The 25,141-nt window shown below is 57.0% G+C and overlaps 2 protein-coding genes and 1 non-coding gene across 8 annotated transcripts; 2 read left to right on the plus strand and 1 right to left on the minus strand.

Moving 5' to 3' along the window:
* Positions 1 to 1,290: 1,290 nt before the first annotated feature.
* On the plus strand, positions 1,291 to 19,635 carry MAN1B1 (mannosidase alpha class 1B member 1). Its single transcript, XM_035264019.3, is given in 14 exon segments — positions 1,291 to 1,353; positions 1,356 to 1,526; positions 2,357 to 2,465; positions 3,311 to 3,447; positions 8,465 to 8,619; positions 9,978 to 10,087; positions 11,768 to 11,953; positions 12,471 to 12,619; positions 12,941 to 13,129; positions 16,540 to 16,730; positions 17,015 to 17,135; positions 17,642 to 17,839; positions 17,928 to 18,059; positions 18,842 to 19,635. Coding segments are annotated over 14 exon segments (2,100 nt in total). The 5' UTR covers positions 1,291 to 1,305; the 3' UTR covers positions 19,046 to 19,635.
* On the plus strand, positions 6,790 to 6,875 carry LOC118148373 (small nucleolar RNA SNORD62). Its single transcript, XR_004735178.1, has one exon. It is a non-coding gene; the product is annotated as a small nucleolar RNA SNORD62 (small nucleolar RNA).
* A 1,121-nt stretch (positions 19,636 to 20,756) lies between the features above and the next one.
* Positions 20,757 to 24,909, minus strand: DPP7 (dipeptidyl peptidase 7). Of its 6 annotated transcripts, none has more exons than XM_009005950.5 (12): positions 24,635 to 24,909; positions 24,384 to 24,523; positions 24,112 to 24,275; positions 23,562 to 23,697; positions 23,408 to 23,489; positions 23,157 to 23,323; positions 22,967 to 23,027; positions 22,403 to 22,521; positions 21,989 to 22,145; positions 21,741 to 21,805; positions 21,183 to 21,253; positions 20,757 to 21,079 (listed from the first exon to the last, which is right to left on the minus strand). In XM_009005950.5, the coding sequence occupies exons 1-12, from the start codon at positions 24,876 to 24,878 to the stop codon at positions 20,944 to 20,946; spliced, it is 1,542 nt and encodes a 513-aa protein (XP_009004198.1). In that variant the 5' UTR covers positions 24,879 to 24,909; the 3' UTR covers positions 20,757 to 20,943. The 6 variants fall into 6 exon arrangements, with proteins under 6 accessions (XP_009004198.1, XP_078188821.1, XP_035119934.1 ...); XM_078332695.1 differs by having other exon boundaries at positions 24,363 to 24,523; XM_035264043.3 differs by having other exon boundaries at positions 24,384 to 24,519; positions 24,610 to 24,909.
* Positions 24,910 to 25,141: the final 232 nt, after the last annotated feature.

The following is a 25,141-nucleotide window of genomic DNA, read 5'->3' on the forward strand; positions in this document are numbered from 1 at the left end:
ATCGCTCCATTGCACTCCAGCCCGGGCAACAGAACAAGACTTCATCTCAAAATAAATAAATAAATAATAAAGATATCTAAGGTTATAAAGACCAAAGGTTAGAAGGGGTTACCGCAGGCCCTAGCGTTAGCTTACTGGCCAAGTCAGCCGTTGTTAATGTATTTGTGAGGGTTTCTTCATGACCTCCCGACTCTAACTTGATAGAACGTGACATAAGTGACTCCATTTGGGTAATGGCAAGTGTCACAGGGGGGCAGAGACCACGAGAGACCTCAAGATGATCCCTAGAAAGGCAGGGGAACAGAGACGAGCCACGTACTGAGATACCAGAGTTGGGGGGGGCCTCCAGACACCCAGAAATGCCACAGTCAGGACCGTGGGATGCAGCAGACTCGCCCAAGGGGCAGCGGGCAGCTTGGCCAGGAGAGAATGAGAGGGGGCCGAGGCTGAGGTTCCAGGGAAGAACCCAGGCAGGGAAGGCCTCGGGCGGCCAGGGACGTCGCTTTGTCATTTTGGGGGAGGACAACGCGCACAGAAAGCGCAATCATCTCAAGCTGACCTTCAAGGCTACCAGGTTCGAGGGCTGAAGCCGTGTCTGAAAGCCCCGACCCGTCTACGGCGCGGGGACTGTGGGTCTAGTCCGCCGCTTGGCCTCCTCGCTCGGCCCCTGCCCAGGCGCATCGCTCGAGCCCCGGCGCCGGTGAGATGCGGAGCGGCCACCCCAGCTCGGGTGCCGCCCAGCTTCGCCCCGTCCTGCTCCCTCGGCCCCCACAAGGCCGCGCCCGAGTGAGGCCACGGGCTCCTTGCCGGTGACCACGCGACCAGAGTGGCCCCCAGCCCAGGACGGCCCCCAAAGGCGGCCCAGCTCCATCCCCGCGCCGCGGATCCCGGAACCAAGGCGTCGGGCGCCCGGGGCTCCCTGCCAATATGGCGGCGCCACCCGGCCGTCTCCCCGTGAGTGCGCGGGCAAAGCCGGGGCCGCCGACTGCAGGAGGCGGGAGGAGCCCAGCACCAGCACCGCGGAGCGAACCACGAGGGATCCCCGGCAGCGACCAATCCCCAGAAGGGACCTAGGACCGCCCCGTCGCTACAGCTGCGCTCCGAGCGCATCTGGGCATGCGCGGCCCGGCGCGAACGCAGTGAACCTGAGGGCTGGGCGGAGCCGCAGCTGTTCTCTGACGCAGCCGCCAACGCAACCTCGCACGCTGGAGCGAAGCGGAGATGGGCGCAGGCGCAGTGACTTAGAGACGCAGCGTATGCGCAGTCGCGTAGCCGTGCGATGGGCGGGCTGTTGACGGCGGTGCAATGGCTGCCTGCGAGGGCCGAAGGAGAGGAGCTCTCGGTTCTTCCCAGAGTCGGACCTCCTGACGCCGCCAGTGGGCGGGGTCCCTCGGGCCGTCGCCACCACCGTCGTCATGTACCCGCCGCCACCGCCGCCGCCTCATCGGGACTTCATCTCGGTGACGCTGAGCTTTGGCGAGAGCTACGACAACAGCAAGAGTTGGCGGCGGCGCTCGTGCTGGAGGGTGAGGGCCGCGCCGGGCTGACCCAGGACGGGGGCCGCTGCGCCCGCGGCCCTCCCAGCCTGCGGCTTCTAGCGGGGCCTGGGCGGGCGGACACTACTCCCCCAGCACCGGCCTCTCCACCCCTTCCCTGCAGAAAGGGACAAATGTGCGTTCCGGGTCAGGGCAGTCGTGGTAGGCTCGCCTGCAGCGGTCTCAGCGGCCCGAATTCTGTGGGGCGGTGGTGGGAGGAGGTCTCGGAGCCCCAGCAGGTTGTCTGGGCCTCGTTCACTTTTCTGCAAGATCCTGGCCTAGGCCCCGGTTCCTCTTGGAGCGGAAACCAACAGTTCCTTATGGTGTATGCTCCCCTCGTGGTTGGCTCCTGGTGTGTTGGTTGTGGTCTCAGGATGAAGGGCATTGATAACTTACCACATCCGGACACGTGCATGGCCTGGGCGGGGCTTGGGCTGCATCTGGGGGAATCACGGGAGTCTATTCACTGCTGATGAAATGTGACAGAAATGTTTCTGTTTTTCTTATTTTTATCACACCTGAACCAGTGTATTAATGACATCTAGAGTGTTGTCTCAGCAATGTTCATACTCTCTGCTGAGAGGCAGCTTCTCCCCATTCAAAAGAAATAGAGCTGGCTGGCTGCGGTGGCTCATGCCAAGTTCCAGCCACTGCACTCCAGCCTAGGTCTGACAGACTGAGACCCTGTATCCAAAAGAAAAGGAAGTAGAGCCGAACACTGCATCTTTACTGATTTCCTTATTGTCCTCACAGTTTGTGACAGTTGAGACTTTCTGTGTGATATATTCAGTAAGAAATGTCATTCTCTGTACGTCCCTTAGAAATGGAAGCAACTGTCAAGATTGCAGAGGAATGTGATTCTCTTCCTCCTTGTCTTTCTGATTTTCTGTGGACTTCTCTTCTACATCAACTTAGCTGACCATTGGAAAGGTATCAGAAACACGTATTATTTGAAAATGGTATCTGTGTTGAGGGTTGATTGGGCAGAAGCAATCTTGCATTCTACCTTAAACAGCTCCAGGAGGCATATGTGGCAACGAATTGGCAAGAAATCAAGATAAAGAGAGAGGTAGAGCTGTATTTAACCACCTGGCTAGAACACAGATCTTAATTTGATGCTGTCTGACTGCTTTCTAGGTATCTGGTGTAAGTACTGTTAATGTCCAGCCTCTCTCGTAGAGTAAGTCAGCTCATGGGCTTGAACACAGCCTAAATAACCACACTAATTTTGTAGCACTCATTAGCGTGTGTTTGGAAAAGAACAGGCAGAGTTCTGATGAGGACGTAGAGAATCTCTTCTGCCTTTGCCTAAGATGCTTCTCTTAGGAGCAAAGCTAAAGAGCTCCTGCAGCTTGCTCATGTGCCCCAGTGCCACGTGCTAATCTTCACTGAATGTAAGGCCCTGGGCTCCTCGCCCACGTGGCCAGGGTAGCCCCCAGCCTAGGACAGTGCCCAAGGGCAGCCCAGCCCCATCCCCTCACCGTGGTCCCAGAACTGAGATGCCAGGTGCCCATCTGCCACATGCTGAACTTTCCCGATTGGAAAATAGGAAGGCAAAAGATGAGGGATTCTGTGTCATGGATGAGGACACACACTGCCAAGTGTTTTGAAAAGATTTCATTCCCTTGGGCCATTATCAAATTCATTCCAGTGACTGTCAGGCCTCATAATGTTGGTTTGTAATGGATAATGCCTGCCAAGTTTTTTTATGAAGCAGTTTAAATCTCTTGTAGGCCTTGTGGCATATTTGAAATAAAATAGCTTCTCTTATTCAGCTCTGGCTGTCAGGCTAGAGGAAGAGCAGAAGATGAGGCCAGAAATCACAGGGTTGAAACCAGCAAATCCACCTGTCTTACCAGCTCCTCAGAAGGCAGACACCAACCCTGAAGACTTCCCAGAGATTTCATCGCAGGTACTTTGAGCACATGCTGTGGAGTTATAACGGGGGTCCGATCCAGAGACATTTCAAACCACTGAAGATTGAGAAGAATTCTTTTCCTTTATACCATGTATTCCATGTGTTGGCCTCTCTCTTGTCTGGACTGGTTGGCTACTACTTGGGGAAGGAGAGCCATAGTGTTTGTTTTGTTCTTGAACACCAGCCGAGGCCAGTTACCGTTTTAGTTCTGACCGTGCAGTGTTGAATAAGACAGACTTGTTTCCTCTTGAGGGGCCACAGCTGGTAGGAGAGGCTGGTGAGAAGCCAGCTGCAGATGGGCAGAGGCAGGTGGCACATGGTGTATGTCCTGTGTGGAAAAGAGCAGGGTGCTGGGGAAGAGCAGTGGCTGGATCTGAGGGCCCAGGGGAGGCCGTGGCACTGAGGGCAAGATCTGAGGACTGCGAAGCTGCTGGCACCGGACAGGGTGGGGAGAGGCTGACTTGAGACTGAGCGAAACTGCCTGAGACAAGGGGGACATTGGCATACTGGGGAAGGTGAAATTCCCAGGGCTGGGAGGGGGCCGGGGGCTGCCTTAGTCCAGCTGTGGTCCTGCAGGTCCTGGAGGCAGCACTGGAGTTTTCAGTTGATGTGCACAGGAAGATTTTGGCGTGGACTGCATGTCCGAGAGAGATGTTTACTCTGAAACTGCTCTGGCTGCAGGTGGAGACTCAGTGGAGGGCAGGAGGCCGAAAGAGCTGCCTGGCCATGGGAAAAGCCGAGTGTGGGGAGGAGTCCAAAGGAATGGGTTGGAAGAGGGAGGGCGGGTCCCCGGTGGAGGGGCCGCCACTGAGCTCCGTTTTGGATCTGCCCAGTGTGAGATGCCTGGGAGGCACCATGGAGACCGTGGTGGGCAGGGCGTGCCAGGATCAGAGTCTGCCAGGAGAGACAGGGTATAGGAGTCCCTAAATATAGATGGTTTGTGTTATCTGCAGAGGTTGGAGGAAGGGGCCACCCTAGTCCTGCGCTCCCTCCTGTAAGGCATCCATATCCTTTGATGATTCTTAGGAATTTAATGTTTTCCTTTATTATTTGTATGACTGTTGTGAGTTAGAACATTTCATCCTTTAACAAGTATGCTTCTTATGACTTCATCAGGCTTCATGAGCCACCACATCTGGCTGATTTCAAATGTAGAAGTTAGTTTTAGAGAACTTTGCTATATAGCAGCAATAATCAATTAGAAAAGAGATCTCAGCAGGGCGTGGTAGCTCACACCTGTAATCTCAGCACTTTGGGAGGCTGAGGCAGGCAGATCACTTGAGGTTTGAGGTCAGGAGTTTGAGACCAGCCTGGCCAACATGGTGAAACCCCATCTCTACTAAAAATATAAAAATTAGCCAGGCATGGTGGTGTGCAGCTGTAATCCCAGCTATTCAGGAGGCTGAGGCACTAGAATCACTTGAACCTGGGAGGCAGATGTTGCAGTGAGCTGAGATTGTGCCTTGGCGATAGAGTGAGACTCAATCTAAAAAAAAAAAAAAAGAAAGAAAGAAAAGAGAAAACATATCTCCATTACAATAACAAGAAAAGAATGCCACCCTTTTAACAAATCTTTTCAGAGCGAAATACAGCTGACTACATGTACCAAGAAATAAGCTAAAGTAACAGCTGATCGCCACAAGAGAGGAATCTAAACGCTCTGCTTGTACTTCACCCTGCTTTTGTACAGGAAGAGGGTGATGGGAAATCATGGACTTGTAAGTTGTATTTAAACATAAAAATGAATTTGGTAATTCTTCTGGGTTTAAAAACCAAAGAAGAAAGAAAAGAATGCCACCAAATTCAGAGGCATAATCTGTATGAGTAAAACTATAAAACTCAAAAAGTACTTGAAGAGACCTAAATAATTAGACAGAGTATTCTTCTGCTATAAAGGTTTAAGTTAGGCCGGGTGCAGTAGCTCACGCCTGTAATCCCAGCACTTTGGGAGGCTGAGACTGGTGGATCACCTGAGTCCAGGAGTTCAAGATCAGCTTAGTCAACATAGCTAAACCCCATCTCTACTAAAAATACAAAAAAAAAAAAAAAAAAATTAACCAGGTGGTGGCTTACTCTTGTAATCCCAGCTACTCGGGAGGCTGAGGCAGGAGAATCACTTAAACCCAGGAGGTGGAGATTGCAGTGAGCCGAGATCACACCCCTGCATTCCAGTCTGGGTGACAGAGCAAGACTCTGTCTCAAAAAAAAAAAAAAATTTAAGTTCTCCCTAAATTAATCTGTAAATCCATTGACTCCCTATCAAAATTCTAACCTCTGTTTTTAAAGATGATTCTAAAATTCATATGGAAAAAAAAATTGGGGAGTAAAATGCAAATGAACTTTCCTACAAGATCATAAAACTGTGATCATTGAACTCATAGTGGTGATTTTATTTTATTTTTTATTATTTTTATTTTTTGTTTTGAGACAGAGTTTTGCTCTTGTTACCCAGGCTGGAGTGCAATGGCGTGATCTCGGCTCACCGCCACCTCCTGGGTTCAGGCAATTCTCTTGCCTCAGCCTCCCAAGTAGCTGGGATTACAGGCGCGTGCCACCATGCCCAGCTAATTTTTGTATTTTTAATAAAGACAGGGTTTCACCATGTTGACCAGGATGGTCTCAATCTCTTGACCTCGTGATCCACCCGCCTCGCCTCCCAAAGTGCTGGGATTATAGGCGTGAGCTACTGTGCCCGGTCCTTATTTTATTTTTTTTAAGACAGAGTCTCTGTTGCCCAGGCTGGAGTGCAGTGGCATGATCTCTGCTCACTACAACCTCCACATCCCAGGTTGAAGTGATTCCCTGCCTCAGCCTCCCAAGTAACTGAGATTATAGGCATGTGCCATCACACCTGGCTATTTTTTTTTATTTTTTGTAAGATGGGGTCTCGCTTTGTTGCCCAGGCTGGTCTGGAACTCGTGGGCTCAAGTGATCCTCCTGCCTTGGCCTCCCAAGGTGCTAGGATTACAGGTGTTAGTCACCATACCTCGTCCTCATAATGGTGATTTAAGACTAGATGGGCTGGGTGTGGTGGCTCATGCCTGTAATCCTAGCACTTTGGAAGGCCAAGGTGGGTGGATCACCTGAGGTCAGGAGGTCAGGAGTTCGAGACCAGCTTGGCCAACATGATTAAACCCCATCTCTACTGAAAATACAAAAAATTAGCTGGACATGGTGGCGGGCACCTGTAATCCCAGCTACTTGGGAGGCTGAGGCAAAAAAGAATTGCTTGAACCCGGGAGGTAGAGATTGCAGTGAGCTGAGATTGTGCCACTACACTCCAGCCTGGGCAATAGAGCAAGACTCTGTCTCAGAAAAAAAAACAAAAAACGATGATCTTAGTGATGTAATTCTAATAGTTCCTTCTGACCTTCCACTGTCGACTCAGTAGCAGGGAGATGAAGAGAACAGTGATTGAGCCACCTGGGCAGGAAGAGGCTAGATGAACACACAGTGGACCTAGTTACTCACAGCTGTCATCTCAGCACTCTGAGAGGCTGAGGCGGGCAGATTGCTTGAACCCAGGAGTTCGAGACCAGCCTGAACAACATAGTGAGTGACCCTGTCTCTATTTACAAAACAAACCAAAACAGGCTGGGGCCAGGTGAAGTGGCTCACGCCTGTAATCCCAGCACTTTGGGAGGCCAAGACGGGTAGATCGCTTGAGACCAGCAGTTCAAAACCAGTCTGGCCAACATGGTGAGACCCTGTCTCTACTAAAAATACAGAAAATCAGCCGGGTGTGGTGGTGGGCATCTGTAATCCCAGTTACTCAGGAGGCTGAGACAGGAGAATCACTTAAACTTGGGAGGTAGAGGTTGCAGTGAGCTGAGATCATGCCATTGCACTCTGACCTGGGTGACAGAGTGAGGCTCTGTCTGGGATTACAGGCATATACCACCATGCCTGGCAAATTTTTTTATATTTTTAGTAGAGATGGGGTTTCGCCATGTTGGCCGGGTTGGTTTTGAACCCCTGACTTCAGGTGATCCATTTGCCTCAGCCTCCCAAAATGCTGGCATTACAGGCGTGAGCCACTGCACCCAGCCATAAATCAGTATTCTTGCCTTTAAAAAAAAAAAGTAGAACAGTCTATCCATCAGTAAAGAAGTTCAAAATTATGGTTTGGGCTGGGTGCAGTGGCTCCAACCTGTCATCCCAGCACTTTGGGAAGACAAGGGAGGAGGAATTCATGAGTCCAGGAGTTTGAGACCAGCCTGGGCAACATAGGCAGACCCTGTCTCTGTAATCATCATAGTAATAATAAAAATGAGGGTTTGGTAATACCATGGAAAACTGAGACCATAGGAGAGAATGAATTTACCTCTAGCCGCTCATGGGAGTGTCTAAGCCTTGGTCTGTGACTGTCTGCAGCAAGGCCCTACTGTCCTATGGTCCTGTTTACGTGGGGAAGGGAGGTGAGGGATGGGGTTCTTTGCCTGCATGTGGGGAAACACGGGATGGAGAGGCGGGGTGGGTAGAAGACCCCCATCACATGGTGGGGTCACCTGACAAAGGGAACGCGGCTCCCTGTGTTGTCAGAATCTTTGTGCTTTGTAGCAAGGATGTGGGCAACTTCCGCACGTTGCAGGTGACCCTGTGGGCGCCTCCGTCAAGATGCGGGTGACTGTGGGCACCTCCGTATGTGGGCGCCTTCGTCATATTGCGGGTGACTCTTTGGGAGGCCTGGGGACCCAGAGCTGTTGCTGGAGCTGGTGTTTCCTCCAGCTCATTCTTGTTAACCCTTTAGGACCTGTGAAAGTTTTGAAATATTTGCGCCATAGGAGGGGCTTAAGTGCTTTGCCTGGGGCAGTTTAGCCAGTTGGCAGTGTCCCCAGGCTCCTAAGATCTGTCTTCTGAAGCTGCCTATTGTAGTTTAAACCAAAGTATTGAGTCTGAGGTCAGAAGCTCAGTCGAGAGGTGTGGGCTGCACCTGAGAGCATCCCTTACAGGGAAAGAAGGGCAGCTTGCAGGTGCCCAGTGACTTCCTGTGTGACCGATTTCTATCCAGAAGTCACAAAGGCTCATCCAGCCGGGACCACCTCATCTGCAGATTAGACCCCCCAGCCAAGACCTGAAGGATGGGATGCAGGAGGAGGCCAAGAAAAGGGAAGAAGCCCCAGTGGGCACCCGCCCAGATGGAGACTTGCAGAGGACGGTCATCAGGTACGCAGCGCAGAGCCGGGCGTACGCCACAGTGCAGGGGTTCATGTCTGGAAAACAAGATAGTGAAGAACAGTATTGTGTCCGAGATGGACTTTCCTTAGAAACTGACAGTGGATGCTCTATAATCTGTCTTCATTAACTTTGGATTACAGAGTCAAATTTTTAAAACTGGAGGTCAGAGCTGAAGTAGGTCCCTGATTCTGTCCTCCTGGTATGCAGTCATGTTTCAGAACGAGACCATTTCATGTGTGTGTGAAGGGTGCATGGGTGGGTGGTGGGGGTGCTCGGGTCAGGGATGGGGAACCAGGCTCAGAGGTGGACACTGGCTGCCTGGGCTGTCCCTTCCCGAGCCTCATCTGTTTGGGCAGTGAGCAGAGGGAGAGGGAGTTGCCTGTGCCAGGCTCCTGGGGTGCTGCCTCTGCCCACTTGGTCAGGGTCTGGGTTGTGGACCCCGGTGAGGCCTCAGCTGTGGAGGTTCTCAGCCTCGTTTCTGGCTCCATGTTACGCTCGTAGAAACAGAGTTGCTGTAGTTGAGGTGGAAGGAAGGCCTCCCCCTTCCTCCTTATACTGCAAAGAGTGGGTCAGACCTGAGCTTTGCCCTGTGGACAGAGGCAGGGCCAGTGAGGGCTGCTGGGAAGGAGTGGCCTGAGGCAGGCATCCTCAGCTGTGAGAGATGGGCTCTAAAGAATCAGGCCCAGAGGCCCTAATTCACCGCCACAAGGAGAATTTGGGGGCTGCGGCACTCTAGTTAGCATTTGAATGAATGCAAGGAGGCTTTGCTTTCAGAGCAAAAGAACATCGGACCTCAGCTTATAAAAGTGCCACGTTTCTACTCCCAGCATGTAAACCATCTGGCTGTGAAAGCCCTTTCGCTAAGCTGGGGCAGATTCTCCACAGGCCCCTAAGAGAACGCGCACTTGGGCCCAGCCACAGCTAGAAGGTTGTGCAGCAAGCCCTCCACGTGGGCTGGCAGCTGCACTCTAGATGGGGAGTCTGGGGTGCCATGTGTCCCATGTAGGGACAGCAGAGTCTGTGTGTCCATCCTGGGGTCACTAGTGCCCCTGTTTGGATGACAGATTCTCTGGTCCTTCACTGTAGAGCCCCCCACCTCTGACCTCTGCAGTGGTATTTCTCACGATTCCCCAGGCCAGCCCCGACCGTGGAGCAGCACTGTGGTCTTGGCTCTCAGGCACGGGAGCTCAGGGCCAAGTTATGTTTCCCGCCATTCAGCAGCCTGCACTGCAGGGAGATGGGGCCATGATGGGTGCAGGGCCTTGCCTGGGCCGTGGGTATCGAGTGTGGGGGTGGGAAATGCGGCAGGTTTCACGGCAGCTGACACCATTCCTTCTCCCCTGAAGCTGGAGGGGAGCAGTGATCGAGCCTGAACAGGGCACTGAGCTCCCTTCAAGAAAAGCAGAAATGCCCACGAAGCCTTCCCTGCCACCGGCCAAGACACAAGGCCAGCCAGGTGAGGCCATGCCTGCGCCCCTTCCTCCTTGGGGGCTGGGGGCTGGTGGCTGACAGGTGTGGGCTTTGTCTTGGCCATGGAGGGTGACCTCTGGCCCTGACATGCACCTTGCCCTTTGGCATCACCTGCTGTCTTAGTACTCACGCGCACTGCAGCGTTGGTGATAACACATGGCTCTTAGCTTGCTGTCCCTGAGCATGTGGCTGCAGAGGAGGGTGTGTGTGGGCGGTTTGTGTCTGGGCCAGGTTGCCCCACGGGATCTATGGAGACCGCTGCCCGCACTGTGTTCTGTCTCAGGTCTGGCCAGTCCCACACCACTCTGGGGGCCGCTTCATTCTGAGCACCATTTGCTGGGGCTTCTCAGGTGCTGACCTTTGGCCAAGCTCCTTGCATGCAGCCACTTTCAGCCCTGTGACACCCTGTGACACAGTAAGCGGCTCATCCTCTCCTTCTACAGACAGAAAGCCAGGTGATGTCAGCCACTGCCAGGGTTGTTTGCTTCTCTGTGGGGACTCATGGCAGATCGCTAAGTCTGGAGCCCTGTTCTCATCATGTCCCAGGTGCCTCTGAGGTGGGGAGGGAGCCCAGAGCTGGGACTCCCAGCCCCAGGCCTGTGAGGGATGTGTAGCAGTCTCTGCGATATTAATGAATGCAGAGCCACAGCCGTGCCGTCAGCACGAGGAGGTCTCAGAACCTTTCTTAGAGGACATGTGGGATGGTGCTGTTACACATGTCAGTCCACACACCAGTCTATATGTTGGCTGGGTGTGGTGGGTCATGCTTGTAATCCTAGCACTCTGGGAGGCTGAGGTAGGAGGATCACTTGAGTCTAGGAATTCGAGACCAGCCTGGACAACATCGTGAGTCCCCTTCTTTACAAAAAATAAATAAATAGTTTCTTATGAGACGGAGTCTTGCTCTGTCACCTCACTGCAACCTCCGCCTTCCAGGTTCAAGCAATTCCTGCCTCAGCCTCCCAAGTAGCTGGCATTACAGGTGTGCGCCACCACACCTGGCTGATTTTTGTATTTTTAATAGAGATGGGGTTTCACCATGTTGGCCAGGCTGGTCATGAACTCCTGACCTCCCAAAGTGCTGGGATTATAGGCGTGAGTTATTGCACTGAGCCAAAAAACACATTAAAAAAAAATGAACGAAGGCAACTCCAGTGCGTCTGTGCAGGGTGACTTCCTATGGGGCACCTGCAGCCCATGTGGCAGAGTGGGTGTGACCGAGGGTGCGGCCAAGTGAGCATGTGTGACGAGGGTGTCCAGTCAAGGTCTGCGCCATCAGCGGTGATCACTCTGAGTTGGCACCACACTCACCCACCACTCCACAGGCCGTGTTCACTGTGTCATTCCAGCACCTTCGGGGCAGCCACCCTTGTCTCCTTTGGCCAGAGGTCACCACAGCCCAAGGAGGGCATGCCTGCCCAGGCCCTGGTCAGAGGTGCATGGGCCCCAGGCAGGTAGTTGGGTGCCAGGTGCTGTCCTGTGCAGCCTCCAAAGGCCTCAGGCCCTTGGCAGGTTGTGTTCTCCCAGCCTTTGCTGTGCCCACCGCTGCCCTTCCCGTCATCCCACACCTGCCAGGGTCACAGCAGCGCTCTGCCTGAGGGTTTCCATCTGGGCCGACGCCGGGACCACACCTGCCATGGCCCATGCTCTCTCTCTCCCCTACTAGCGAATCCAAACTATCGCCAGAAGGGGGTGATTGACGTCTTCCTGCACGCGTGGAAAGGGTACCGCAAGTTCGCGTGGGGCCACGACGAGCTGAAGCCCGTGTCCAGGTCCTTCAGCGAGTGGTTTGGCCTTGGTCTCACTCTCATCGATGCTCTGGACACCATGTGGATCTTGGGTCTGAGGAAAGGTACCTGGTCGCTTCTGGGGAGGGGCCGAGCCCTGCGCGCTGAAGCAGACTATGTGGGTTGCACATGGGACTGAAAGCTGCTGTTTGCATCTGACTGTGGGTTTTCCCTTCTGGGCGCAGGAGAATGATAACACCCCAGAACATGGGATTTTTTAAGACAGTCTCACAGTGTGGCCCAGGCGGGACTGCAGTGACACCATCTCACTTCACTGCAGCCTCTGCCTCCCGAAGCAATTCTTATGCCTCATCCTCCTCAGGAGTTGGGCCCACAGGCACGTGCCACCATACCCCGTTAATTTTTGTATTTTTAGTAGAGATGGGGTTTTGCTATGTTGCCCAGGCTGGTCTCAAACTCCTGGGCTCAAGTAATCCTCTCGCCTTGGCCTCCCAAAGTGCTGGGATTACAGGTATGAGCCCCCAGGCCCAGCCGGGCGCATCTTAAAGACAGATGCATTGTAGGAAGATGCTTGAGCCATCGTTGGTCTCTGCATCACCCCTTTACCGTTTCACGTCACAGAATTTGATGAAGCCAGGAAGTGGGTGTCAAAGAAGCTGCACTTTCAAAAGGATGTGGACGTCAACCTGTTTGAGAGCACAATCCGCATCCTGGGGGGGCTCCTGAGTGCCTACCACCTGTCCGGGGACAGCCTCTTCCTGAGGAAGGCGGTAAGTGTCTCGGGTGCCTGCAGGGAGATGGTGGGCTCACATTCAAGCAGCTACCACTTTAACAGGCTGTGGGGACATGACTGTTCCCATCTCCAACGCACTGGGATCTGTTGCTGAGCCCGTATTCGTGAGCTGCTGGCTACTGCGCCTTGTAGAGAAATTCCCTCGGTGCAGAGTGGTGCCTGTCTCCTTTGCTGCTGTGTTGGCCACAGAGAGCCTTCTGCATCGCCACAGAGCCAAGAAAGGGGGCAAGTGTTGTGGCATGCAGGCGAGGCCTCTGGTGACCTGACACAGTGGTTCTCTGCTCTGCTGGAACACCAGGAGGATTTTGGAAATCGGCTGATGCCTGCCTTCAGAACACCCTCCAAGATCCCTTACTCAGATGTGAACATCGGCACTGGCGTTGCCCACCCGCCACGGTGGACCTCCGACAGCACAGTGGCCGAGGTGACCAGCATTCAGCTGGAGTTCCGGGAGCTCTCACGCCTCACAGGGACTAAGAAGTTTCAGGTAAGGGGTAGGCCCTCCGGCCGGACGGTTCCCCTGCAGCCACCCATTGCTTATCACAGCAAGTGCACCGTGTCTGCATGTGTGTGCGTGTGCATGTGTGATAAAACGCGTGACCGTAGCCATTTCCAGGAGTACAGGCCAGTGACGTCACATGAGTGTGTTAATGATGTGCAGCCATCGGCTCCATCCACCTCCAGAACGGAAGCTGCCCCTATCACACAGCGACCCCTCATGTCCTTCCCCCGTCCCTGGAAAACACCATTCAGCTTTTTCTCCCTGGACCTCACTGGTTCCTCATGTGAGTGGTTCCTCATGAAATTTTTTTTTCTGGAGATGGAGTCTTGCTGTGTCTCCTTGGGTTGGAGTGCAGTGGCATGATCTTAGCTCACTGCAGCCTCTGCCACCTCAGTTTCCTGAGTAGCTGGGATTACAGGCACCACCATGCCTGGCTAATTTTTGTATTTTTAGTAGAGATGGAGTTTCACCATATTGGCCAGGCTGGTCTTGAACTCCGACCTCGTGATCCTCTTGCCCGGCCTCCCAAAGTGCTGGGATGACAGGTGTGAGCCCCTGTGCCTGGCCTTTTATTCGGGCTCCTTTCATGCAGCGTACTGTCTTTAAGCTTCACGTGCAAAGGACACTTCAGAAATCCCTTTATTTTGAGACGGAGTTTCACTCTTGTTACCCAGGCTGGAGTGCAATGGCGCGATCTTTGCTCACCGCAACCTCCGCCTCCTGGGTTCAGGCAATTCTCCTGCCTTAGCCTCCTGAGTAGCTGGGATTACAGGCACGCACCACCATGCCCACCTAATTTTTTTGTATTTTAGTAGAGATGGGGTTTCACCATGTTGACCAGGATGGTCTTGATCTCTTGACTTCGTGATCCACCTGCCTCGGCCTCCCAAAGTACTGGGATTACAGGCGTGAGCCACCATGCCTGGCCCAGAAATTCCTTTTTAAGGCTGAATGTCTCCTGCATGGCTAGGCTACTTTCTGGTTAATCCTCCCTCGGCCACTGGACGCCAGGGCTGTGCCGTTCTGGCTGCTGTGGACGCCGCTGTGGTAAGCATGGGTGCACACACCTGCCTGAGGCTCTGCTTTGATTCTTTTGAGTAGCAGAGGTGGAAACGCTGGATCATGGGATCACGTGGTAGTTCAGTGTTTAATTTTTGAGGCCCCACCATACTGTTTCCACAGCGGCAAAACCACGTCATGTTCCCGCCAGCGGTGCGTGGGGCTCAGCCCTCCACACCCTTGCCACCACTGTTTTGTGGGCAGCGGCTGTCCCCATGGCTTCCCATGGCGGTTTTGATGTGCATTTCCCAAATGGCAAACAGTGCTGGGGATCATTTCACATGCTTATTGGCCATCCGTGCATCTTGGAGAAATGGCTAAGTTGTTTGCCTGGTTTTTGTTTTGTTTTGTTTTGTTTTGTTTTGTTTTGTTTTGTTTTTGAGATGGTTTAGCTTTTTCACCCAGGCTGGAGTGAAGTGGCGGGATCTTGGCTCACTGCAGCTTCCACCTTGCCAGGTTCAAGCAAGTCTTCTGCCTCAGCCTCTGGAGTAGCTGGAATTATAGGTGCCCATCACCACGCCCAACTAATTTTTGTATTTTTAGTAGAGTTGTGGTTTCACCATGGCCAGGCTGGTCTGGAACTCCTGAGCTCAGGTGATCCACCTGCCTCGGCCTCCCAAAGTGCTGGGATTATAGGTAGGAGCCACCATGCCTGGCCTTCTTCTTTTTTTTTTTTTTTAACTCAACATAATTCATAGGTTCACTGCTGGTGTTTTGTTTGTTTTGAGATGGAGTCTCACTCTGTCGCCTAGACTGGAGTATAATGGTGCAATCTCAGCTCACTGCAACCTCTGTCTGCCTCCTGGGTTCAAGCGACTGTCCTGCCTCAGCCTCCTGAGTAGCTGGGATTACAGGCAATGCACCACCACTCCCAGCTAATTTTTGTATTTTTAGTAAACACAGGGTTTCACCATGTTGGCCAGGCTGGTCTGGAACTCCTAACCTCAGGTGATCCCCTCTCCTTGGCCTCCCAAAGTGCTGGCATTACAGGTGTGAGCCACCGCGCCTGGCCCATTGCCTGGTTTTTTAACTGGTAGTTTGTCATGTTGAATTGTAGGAGTTCTTTATTTATTCTGTATAGTCACTCCATATCAGAAGTGGGATTTGCAAATATTTTCTTTCATCTGTTGGTTTTGTTTTTACTTTGCTTTTGTTTTGTATTTTTGAGAGTCAAGGTCTCACTCTTGCCCAGGCTAGAGCACAGTAGCCTCCTGAGTAGCTGGAACTACAGGAGCACGATGCCATACCAGGCTAGTTAAAAATTTTAACAAGAAACCCTGTGTCTCTTATAGAGACCTTTTGCCATGTTGCCTGGGCTGATCTCAAACTCCTGGGTTCAAGCAGTCTAATCACCCTGGTCTCCCAAAGTGGTGGGATTACGGTGTGAGCCACTGCACCTGGCTTCTTTTTACTTGTTAATAAGTATTTTCATACATCACAGATTGTCATTTTCATGAAGCACGGCTGCTGTGTTTTTTATTGTTGCTCATGTCTTCAGCCTCACATTAGAGACCCTATTCTTAACCATGACCTGGACACATCCCTCTTTAGAGCATCTGTGACCACTTGTGAGAAGTGCAGCCCATACCATCCACCTTGGCTCCCATGCAGGCACTTAGAAGCCTTTCCACTGCAGCGCAGAACACAGCCCCCTGTGCCCACAGGCAGCCCCGTGTCACCAGTGCTGCATGGGGATAAGCAGCCAGGCCTTGTACTTGGTGTGGGTTTGGGTGTCTGTGTTGGGCAGAGACCGGGAGAGCCCTTTCTGGGTGTGCCTGAACCTCCCAGTGCCCTGTGCCCCTCTGTGGGCCTGGACACCTGGTGCTGCCAGCTGGGCATGAGCCCCAAGCAGCTGAGGGTGGCTGTGGCTTGGAGGATCAGTGGGGTGACCAGGAGGGCGTGGGGCCGGGTGTTTCATATCCTCAGGAGCAACGCTGGGCTCAGAAGGCAGGCACACTTGCCATCCCTCAAGCCGTGGCTGGCCAGGCCTGGCGGGCTGTCGTGAGGACAGTGCTGTCTCTTTGATGCAGGGATGGTTGTGGCTGTTAGATGCTGTCCCTTCGAGGGAGGGATGAGAGCCGTCCTGAAGATGGGCCAGCTCTGACAAGCGCCCGTCGGGGGGGTTACATCCAGGTGCGTTGCACTGGTGGCATGTGGCCGCCAAGAGCCGTGTGAGCATGAGCAAGGACAGCTGTGGGCTGGGCAGAGCTCTCTCTGCTGGGGGTCAGTCAGTGCTGGGGCAAGGGGGTGCAGAGCTACCAGAGCCCCTCTGCAGCTCAGCTCACCCCGCAGCTCTGCCCCAGGCAGCAAACCCACCGCTCCCCTTTCTGCCACAGGAGGCCGTGGAGAAGGTGACGCAGCACATCCATTCGCTGTCTGGCAAGAAGGACGGGCTGGTGCCCATGTTCATCAACACCCACAGTGGCCTCTTCACCCACCTGGGCGTGTTCACGCTGGGTGCCAGGGCTGACAGCTACTATGAGTACCTGCTGAAGCAGTGGATCCAAGGCGGGAAGCGGGAGACACAGTGAGGCCCGCCCCCCGCCCGCCCCCCACCCCCCCACACGCCCCACCGTGTCGTGCCAGGCCCAGCCCAGGTATTTCTGTAGGGGGTGTATTCATTCGTTTCTCACCATGGTCTCTGAGAAGGGGCCACTCACTGAGGACTGTGGGCTGTGTGGGGTGGCACCTTCTGTCTGGCAAGGCCAGGCCTGCTGAGCTTGCGTGGGCCCGGGATGTGCCTGTCCCTGGTGCCCTGCAGGAGTCCGTGTACCCATGCTGATATAGTGAAGTGACTGCTGTTGTCCACAGGTTGCTGGAAGACTACATGGAGGCCATCGAGGGAATCAAAATGCACCTGCTGCGTCGCTCAGAGCCCAGTAAGCTCACCTTCGTGGGGGAGCTTGCCCACGGCCGCTTCAATGCCAAGATGGTGAGTGTGTCTGTGGGGGGAGCTCGCCCACGGCCGCCTCAGTGCCAGGATGGTGAGTGTGTCCGTGGGGCCTCTGACCACCCCTTTTACCTTAGCTTCAAGGTGCTTGAGTCATGGTGTCAGAACAAGGAAATTCTGGTTACGGCGCCTGTGCAGAGGCCCTAGGTAGACTGTGCCTGCCCAGCCAGGCCTGTCTCAGCAACAGGGCAGCGAGGCCTTGTGTGGCACACAGGCAGGCAGGCAGGGCTCCCCTGGGCAGCTCCCTCCCCCACCCGTCTCCATGCTGGTGGTGTGCAGCAGGTCCTCAGGCAGTGGGTGTGTGGGGCTGAGTTGGAGGGGCCTGGCCCAGGCGGCAGCTCTGCTGTTCCATGGCAGGTGCCCTTGTGTGGCCACCACTCCCAGGGTGCCAGGGGCTGAGGCAGCACAGCCCAGCATTGGCTGCCCGTGCAGCTGCAGGCTGAGGCTGGTGCCTGGGGTCTGGGGCTGAAGAGACCCTCTAATTCCAGGACCACCTGGTGTGCTTCCTGCCTGGGACGCTGGCTCTGGGCGTCCACCACGGCCTGCCTGCCAGCCACATGGAGCTGGCCCAGCAGCTCATGGAGACTTGTTACCAGATGAACCGGCAGATGGAGACGGGGCTGAGCCCCGAGATCGCGCACTTCAACCTTTACCCCCAGCCGGGCCATCGGGATGTGGAGGTCAAGGTGGGCCTGGGGCCTGGGGCCTGGGCCAGGATCCTTTGGGGCAGTGCCATCGGGGCTGGCCTCACCCTGAGCTCTGCTCTGCCTACAGCCGGCGGATAGGCACAACCTGCTGCGGCCAGAGACGGTGGAGAGCCTGTTCTATCTGTACCGCGTCACGGGGGACCGCAAGTACCAGGACTGGGGCTGGGAGATCCTGCAGAGTTTCAGCCGCTTCACGCGGGTGAGCACCCGTGTCGCGCTCCGAGCCACGCACAGCTGGGCTGTGGGGCTCAGGCTGGCCCTGCCCCCACAGAGGTTGTGCCCTGGGTTGGGGAGGAGCAGGCTTGCTGCAGCCTTGGGGTGGCTACATCGCAGCCTGGGGGCCCTGGCACCCTCCTTTCTGAGCTTCATGGTGTGGGACCCACAGTCCTCAAAGGGGCTGGGTGCCCCTCATTTTCATCTCTCAGGGCATAGGCTGTCTGGGGAGGATCCCTGCTGTGGGCCCAGTATCCCCCCAATTTAGGAGGCAGATGCACCCACGACCAGGGCACCATCCCCACTGTGGACCAGGCCCTCCTTCAGGTCACATGCTCCCCAGGCCACTGCCCTCCACAGCAGAGCCACATGAGACCTGAACATCAGTTCCTAGCTCTGCTGTCCTGTGGCCAGAGGCCCCGCTGCCTCAGCTCCTGCCATCTGTCCCGGCCCTCGGCCCTGCACCGTGAGGCCACTGTGAGGACCCCTCAGCCCACGTTCTGGGCGAGGCAGTTTCTCTCCTGGTCACTTGATGGTTGTTAGCATTTCCAGGTGGTTTCTCATGGAACCACAGCTCATCTGGGGGTGGCCGTCACCCCAAGCCTGCACTGGGGGCCTTGTGCATGATGGGGTGGGGGTGTAGGGTGTGCCAGTCTAGTGAGAAGGCCGCATGTACTGTGGGGTGGGGGCGCCCTGTCTGCTGACAAGGCCGAATGCACTGTAGGGTGGGGGCGCCCCATCTCCTGACAAGGCCCTGGCTGTGCACAGGTCCCCTCGGGAGGCTATTCTTCCATCAACAACGTCCAGGATCCTCAGAAGCCTGAGCCCAGGGACAAGATGGAGAGCTTTTTCCTGGGGGAGACGCTCAAGTACCTGTTCCTGCTCTTCTCCGATGACCCGAATCTGCTCAGCCTGGACGCCTATGTGTTCAACACCGAGGCCCATCCTTTGCCCATCTGGACCCCTGCCTAGTGGGGACAGCTGCTGTGGGGGGACTCCGGGTGGCAGAGGCACCTTGTTGGGTCTGTGGCATGTTCCAAGGGCCCACGTGGCCCCAGCAACCACTGAGTGACCCAGGCTCCCCCCTGGCTCTGGGCTTCTCCTGGCCTCGGCTTTCATCAGGACACAGTGAGGCCAAGTGAGACCTGTCAGCCTGCGTCTGATGTAGGGTGGGCCGAGCCACTGGAGCCTCCACCTGCTTTCCCCAGAAAATGTAATCATGACTCATGATTGTTGAAATGTGAGCATCTCTGTGGGCTGACCACAAGGGACTTTGAGGTGGCTCCAGGACCTGTGGTGACCAAATGGACCGCCCAGGGTGCAGCCCTGCCCAGGCTCGTGAAGTCTCAGGCATTCCCACCCAAAGGTCTAGAGGGGCTGCTGTGACCCCACAGGCCCAGGGCTCCAGGGCTGGCTCTGGTGTTTACAAGCTGGACTCAGGGACCCTCCTGGCTGCCTCGCGGGGGGCTTGGAGGGCTGGACAGCACGTCCATCTGGCTCACAGGCCACTCCAGTGGAATGGGTCTTTTTGGTGGAGATAAAAGTCGATTTGCTCTAACTGATGTCACTGTCTGTAGGGGTCTCCATGACTAGAAAGTCCGGGTGATGTTGGGGAGGGGCAGTTCTTCGGGTCGCATCTCAGAATTCAGTTTGCTGAGACTGGACTCGAGCTGTCCCCCGCCTCTGGGCAGGGAGCGGCCATGGTGTCCTCGGTGTTGCTGGCTCTGTGGGGCAGGCGCTTAGCGGGAGGCATCCTCACTCCTGCGTCTCACGGGGACCGCCTCCCTGTGTGCTGGCACTGGGGCACATGGCTGAGGGATGCGTGGGCCCAGGTCGGACAGCTCCCAGCAGCCTGGCAGGGCTGTGGCCCCAAGTCCTGGGCTGTGGTGGCAGTCATCGTCCTTGTCACTCCACTACCAGCTGCAGTTGTCCCTGTCCCAGTGCTGACCCTGGGCCTTGGTTGGGTCCCCCATCCCTGAACCAGGTGACCTCCATCACCTTCACTTCTGGAAGACTTCCCTTCCCTGGGAAGCCAGAGCTGGTGGCAGCACAGGGCAGGGCCACCTGGACATGACCTGGGACTGCCACCAGTTCCCCCAACAGAGGTCTGGGCCCTGAGTGTGGGCCTCAGCTCTGCCCATTCCCATGCCCCCCAAAGTCCCCACAGCAGCCATGTCTCCTGGGGCCCCCTCCCTGCACTTCTCCCTCTGTGTTTGGAAGGGGAACAGTGGCTGTGATGTGGCCCTGATGCCCACCCCGTGTCACACGGCCCAGTGCCCCATGGCCGGCTGAACAGGCAGGACTGGGACAGTAGGTGGGGCCTGAACAACCGGAAAAGGTGCCTTCTCCATCTCACCCAGACCCCTGGGACCATGTGGGGGCAGCCATCTGCATGTCCCTTGGGGCCAAAAGCAGTGGCCTCCCCTGGAGTGGTTACTTGTCAGAGGATGTCAGCGAAGGCATCACCTCGAAAGTGTGGGTCTGCCACAGCTCAGCAGAGCAGGCATTCCTGGGGCAGGGGGCCCTACGGGGCAGACCCAAGCGCCGAGGAGCCTCTGCCTCCACCTTGCTGAACATGGCATGACCTGGCCTGTGCAGGGTGCGCAGCTTCACCAGCCCTGTCTCTGAGAGTCTCACTCCCCAGCCTGCGTGTGGGCCCACAGACAGAAGGACAGGACATACGTGGCCTTCACACGTTTATTCAATCCTTTCTGCTGCCAGCCACCTCTTGAGCAAAGCCCCCACGCTAGGCTGGCCACTGTGGCTGAGCTTCAGGGACCTAGAAAGTGCAGACACAGGGCAGGGCAGGGGCCAGCCTGCTCCTCACTCCACAGGGAGCCTTGAGAGCCCTCCCTCCAGTCACCCTATGCTCAGAGGCTGAGTCTGGGCCTCCCAGGCAGGGCTGGCTGCTGCTCACGCCTGGCTGCCTTTACCCACTCGCCAATGACGGTGGCCTCCAGTATTCGCGCCTTGACCACGGAGTCAGGGTCTTCCGGGTGGGAGGCTCTGGGGAGCAGGCATGGAGGGAGCCCGTCAGCCCCAGCCCCAGTCCTCAGCGAGCCTGCCCCGCCTGACCCACGACCACCAGCTAGGCCACCTCCCTCCACACCTGAGGTCCAGGTGATGCGCTCCCCCCTGGATGGTGACGGCGATGACTGACGTGCTCAGGTTCCTCTGAATCTGTGGTCAGCGGAAAGAACTCCATCAGGTGAGGAATGAGGCGATGCCGCCTCCGGGGCCCCGTGGAGAGAGGAGATGTGAGGGGTGGTCAGGAGTCAGTGCCGTCAAGCAACCAGGAAGAGAACCAGCCAGAGACAGAGGCGGGAAGGTACAAGTCGAGGGTAAAGCCGGGTGAGACAGCGAGGTGGGGGCTGGGCAAGGGGCCCACACCTGTGATCCCAGCACTGGAAGGCCGAGCAGCGAGAATCGCTTGAGCCCAAGCTCCAGACCAGCCTGGGCAACAATGGTGAGACTGTGTCTTTACAAAAATATATATTTTTTATATTAGCTGGGGTCATGGTGGGCAAGGCTGTAGTCCCAGTTATCGGGAGGCTTGAGCCTGGGTGGCCGAGGCTGCAGTGAGCCCTGATCTGGCCACTGTACTCCAGCCTGGGGACAGAGCAAGATTGTCTCAAACACCTAACAACCTAATGGGGTCAGGACTCACCCCGCCCCCTGCCCAGGGGTCCAGGTTCCCATTGGAGAAGATGATGTTGCTGGCGGCTCTGAGATCTGCAGAGGGCAGACAAAATGGTGACGTGCGCCCATTTGGGGGTCGTGAGCCGTAAGCCGGGGGCAGGGTGCAGGGTGCCAGGCAGAGAAAGTGGTGACGTGGGCCTGCTCGGGGGCTGTGAGCCGTGGGCAGGGTGCAGGTGTAGGGCAGAGAGCACGCTGCCGCCCCCGCCCCAGCCTTACCACCCCCCCAGAAGCTGGTCTGCAGCCAGTCAGGCCGGGGCCACACGCCCCAGGTGTCCAGGCAGTACTGCTGGCGGAGCTCGTCCGTGAAGGGCAGGACAGGGAACATATCCGTCACATTGTTGCTGGCGAACATCAGGTTGATCTCTGTGCAGGCCTGCGGGCACCCCACGTGAGTCAGGCCAGCCCACGCCCATCCTCGCCCCAGATGGTCAGGCCACCCACACCCTCACACCTGGTGGTCCCAGGCCCTGGCGTCCGTCAACTGGTGGTCCCAGGCCCTAGCGTCCATCACCTGGTGGTGGTCCCAAGCCCTGGCATCACCTGGTAGTCCCAGGCCCTGGCGTCCGTCACCTGGTGGTCCCAGGCCCTGGCGTCCGTCACCTGGTGGTCCTAGGCCCTGGCGTCTGTCACCTGGTAGTCCCAGGCCCTGGCATCAGGGCCAGTGCCACAGCCGGTGGGGTCGGCACAGCTGTGGTAGAGACGATAGATGTCATAGCAGTGTTCCGAGCCTGAGGCGTTGTAGACCAGCCCTGGGGGAGGAGAGGCGCTGGGCCCAGTGGCCACACACACACACACACCATGGGCTCTAGCCGCCAACCTATCCCCCTCCGAAGAGTCCTGCAGGGGGTCTGGGGCTCTGGGGTCTGTGGGTCCCAGTGAGGAAGGCCCTCCAGGCTCCCTACTTGGAGGGTGGTGGGGTCTGTGCTGCCGGCCCTGGGCCTGGCTGTAGATGGCCCATCTACTGCCCAGCATTGCCCCCTGTGCCTGGGGACCCCAGAGTCCCCTTAGCGGCACCCACTAAGCTGGGCCTGGCTACAGCCAGTGCTGGGAGGGTCCCCAGGGACAGGCACTGCCTCCCCCAGGGCTGCTGGGAAGGTTTTGCTGCCCACCCCACCGTGGCCCTGGGGCAGGAGGCTGCAGATCCTCGCCTCACCCGGCCCCCACACTTGACCATCTGGGGTGGGGGAAGGGTACCTGCCAGCGCGCGTAGCCCCGCAATCCTCTGGGCCTCACTCAACAGCAGGTCACAGCCCACCTGGGGTACAGGGGCAACAGCACTCAGTGAGGTCCCCTCCACCAGCTCTACCTCCCTGGCTCTCAGGACGAGGGTCAGACCGCAGGCCAACAGCCTCAGGATGCTCCAGTGACCTGGGAGGCGCCTCACCTTGACAGGGTTGGCAGGGAGGGGACCCAGGAAGTCGGTGGGGTAGGGGTAGTCCATCATGGCCAGCACGGTGAAGGCATTGCGGGCAAACATGAAGAGCTGGGTCAGGTCCTTCTCATCCAACAGTGGCTGGCAGGTGCCGAACTCCCAGCTGACTTTGTCATAGGCTGCAGGGAAGGGGCAGAGGCTCAAGGCTTGGGTGCAGCTGGCCCTGGGGTGGGTCAGGTGTGGGGGGTGGAGAGCAGCCTCACCTCCCTGTAGGAACAAGTCCCTGATCTGCCAGAATGCTTCCCGCACCGCCTGGGTGCATTTGGGACCCTGGCCCTCAAAGTCCTGGGGGAAAAAGAGCAAGCTCGCTGCAGCCGCTGTCCCTCAGGGACCTGGAGGACCCCAAGCCTCACTCACCGCCGTGACGTCCCGGAAGAACTGGGTGGAATCGCCGAGCCCTGCCACAGCTAGAACGGGCGCACTAGCTGCCAGCGCCCCAGCCACCAGGTGGGGGTACTTCATCCTCAGGTAGGCACTGAGCATCCCCCCATAACTGCGAAAGGAGCACAGGGTTAGGGCTGCTGCCCCCAACACCCATTTTTTCTTTCCCTCCTGGGGAGCCCACAGGCACCACATGGAGGACCTGATACTTCCAAAGACCCACAGATTCCCACCCTGGGCCTGGGGTGGGTGTGGCCCTCACTGGGAAAGGCCACCAGTGTGGCCAGCACATTGCAGCTGAGTCAGTGGCTGGGAGGACAGAGTGGGAGGGCTTCCTGGAGGAAGCAACACTAAGTCTGGAGCCGCCGTCTGAGGCCTTAGGAAAAGGCTGCGGTGGGAGTCAGAGCGGAGAGGCCGGGCCAGCGCAGCCACCGCTGCAGACACGGTGGGGAGAGGAGTGCTGGGCTGGGGTTGCTGGGTCGGGGCAGAGGAGGGTGGGGATGCGGAGGCTGGGGAAGGCGCCCACCTCCCACCGAAGGCGATGGCTGGGACGTCCTGGGCCCCGAGGTCGCGCCGTAGCGCGCGGAGCAACTCTGCGAAGTCGGCCAGGGCCTGCTCCACCGTCAGCAGCCCCGTGTATCCGCGCTGCGTGGACCGCTCGCCGAATGGCAGCGACTTCCCGTAGTAGCGCTGGGGGGAGGGGGACGCACTGCTGAGATGGGTCCGCGACCCCGCCCGTGACCCCGCCAGCAACAGACCCCGCCTGTGACCCCTCACGTGACTCCGCCGGGCACCCACGTGCTCCGCGAAGACCAGTAGAGCCCCCTGCTCGGCCGCCAGCTCCGCGATGAAGCCCGAGTTATTGGCGAATACCCACACGTCGCCCTCGTTCCCGGTGTAGAAAAAGATGGGCCCCTTGCCCCGGATCCAGAATCTGTCTGTGGGGAGGGCGGGTGAGATGGGGGGGGCGGGGAGATGGGCGCGGGGAAATGGGGGACTAGGGCCCGGGAGATAAGGCGGGGACCTGGAGGCTGGGGCCGAGGTCTCACCCGACACCAGGAAGCGCTGGGGGAAGGTCTTGTTGCCGAAGCTCTCGAAGTTGAAGTGGTCCAGAAGCTGCTGGAAGTAGCGCTCCTGGAAGCCAGGGTCCAGGGCCCTGGGGGCTGGGGACACGCGGACCTCACAGGCGGGGCCGGAGCCGGGGCTGGGGGCGCCGCTGTACTCACCCCCCGCCCGGAGGCCGCGCAGCCCGAGCGCCAGCAGCAGGAGCGCGGCCCAGGGAGCGGAGCCCATGTCGCCTTCCGCGGGCGCCCGTCACGTGAGCGGGGTCACTGGGCCACGCTCCTCCCTCCAGGCCCCACGTGGTCCCGGCGCCCGCAGTCTCCATGGAGACGGTCGCCGCGCTGTGGGCTGTGCGTGCGCCCCAATACCCCGCGCCCCGTGACCGCTGCCCAGAGGTCCCTCCCGGGCACTGCACGAGGAAGCCGAGAGCCCCTGGGGGTCTGGGTCCCTGGGACACCTTACTGGCTCGTCCTCCCACCGCGGCGCCACCCGGA

Source organism: Callithrix jacchus, chromosome 1 (genome assembly GCF_049354715.1).
Source record: "Callithrix jacchus isolate 240 chromosome 1, calJac240_pri, whole genome shotgun sequence".
In the NCBI taxonomy this organism is placed as follows: domain Eukaryota; kingdom Metazoa; phylum Chordata; class Mammalia; order Primates; family Cebidae; genus Callithrix; species Callithrix jacchus.

Bases quoted from the DNA above. Each gene is read 5' to 3' on its own strand.
- DPP7 (XM_035264032.3), bottom strand. From the start codon at position 24,878: ATGGGCTCCGCTCCCTGGGCCGCGCTCCTGCTGCTGGCGCTCGGGCTG. The intron at 23,028-23,156 runs GTGAGGCGCCTC...CCTGTACCCCAG, and splicing joins TCCCTGCCAACCCTGTCAAG to GTGGGCTGTGACCTGCTGTT. The intron at 21,806-21,988 runs GTAAGGCTGGGG...TGCCCTCTGCAG, and splicing joins GACCAGCTTCTGGGGGGGTG to ATCTCAGAGCCGCCAGCAAC.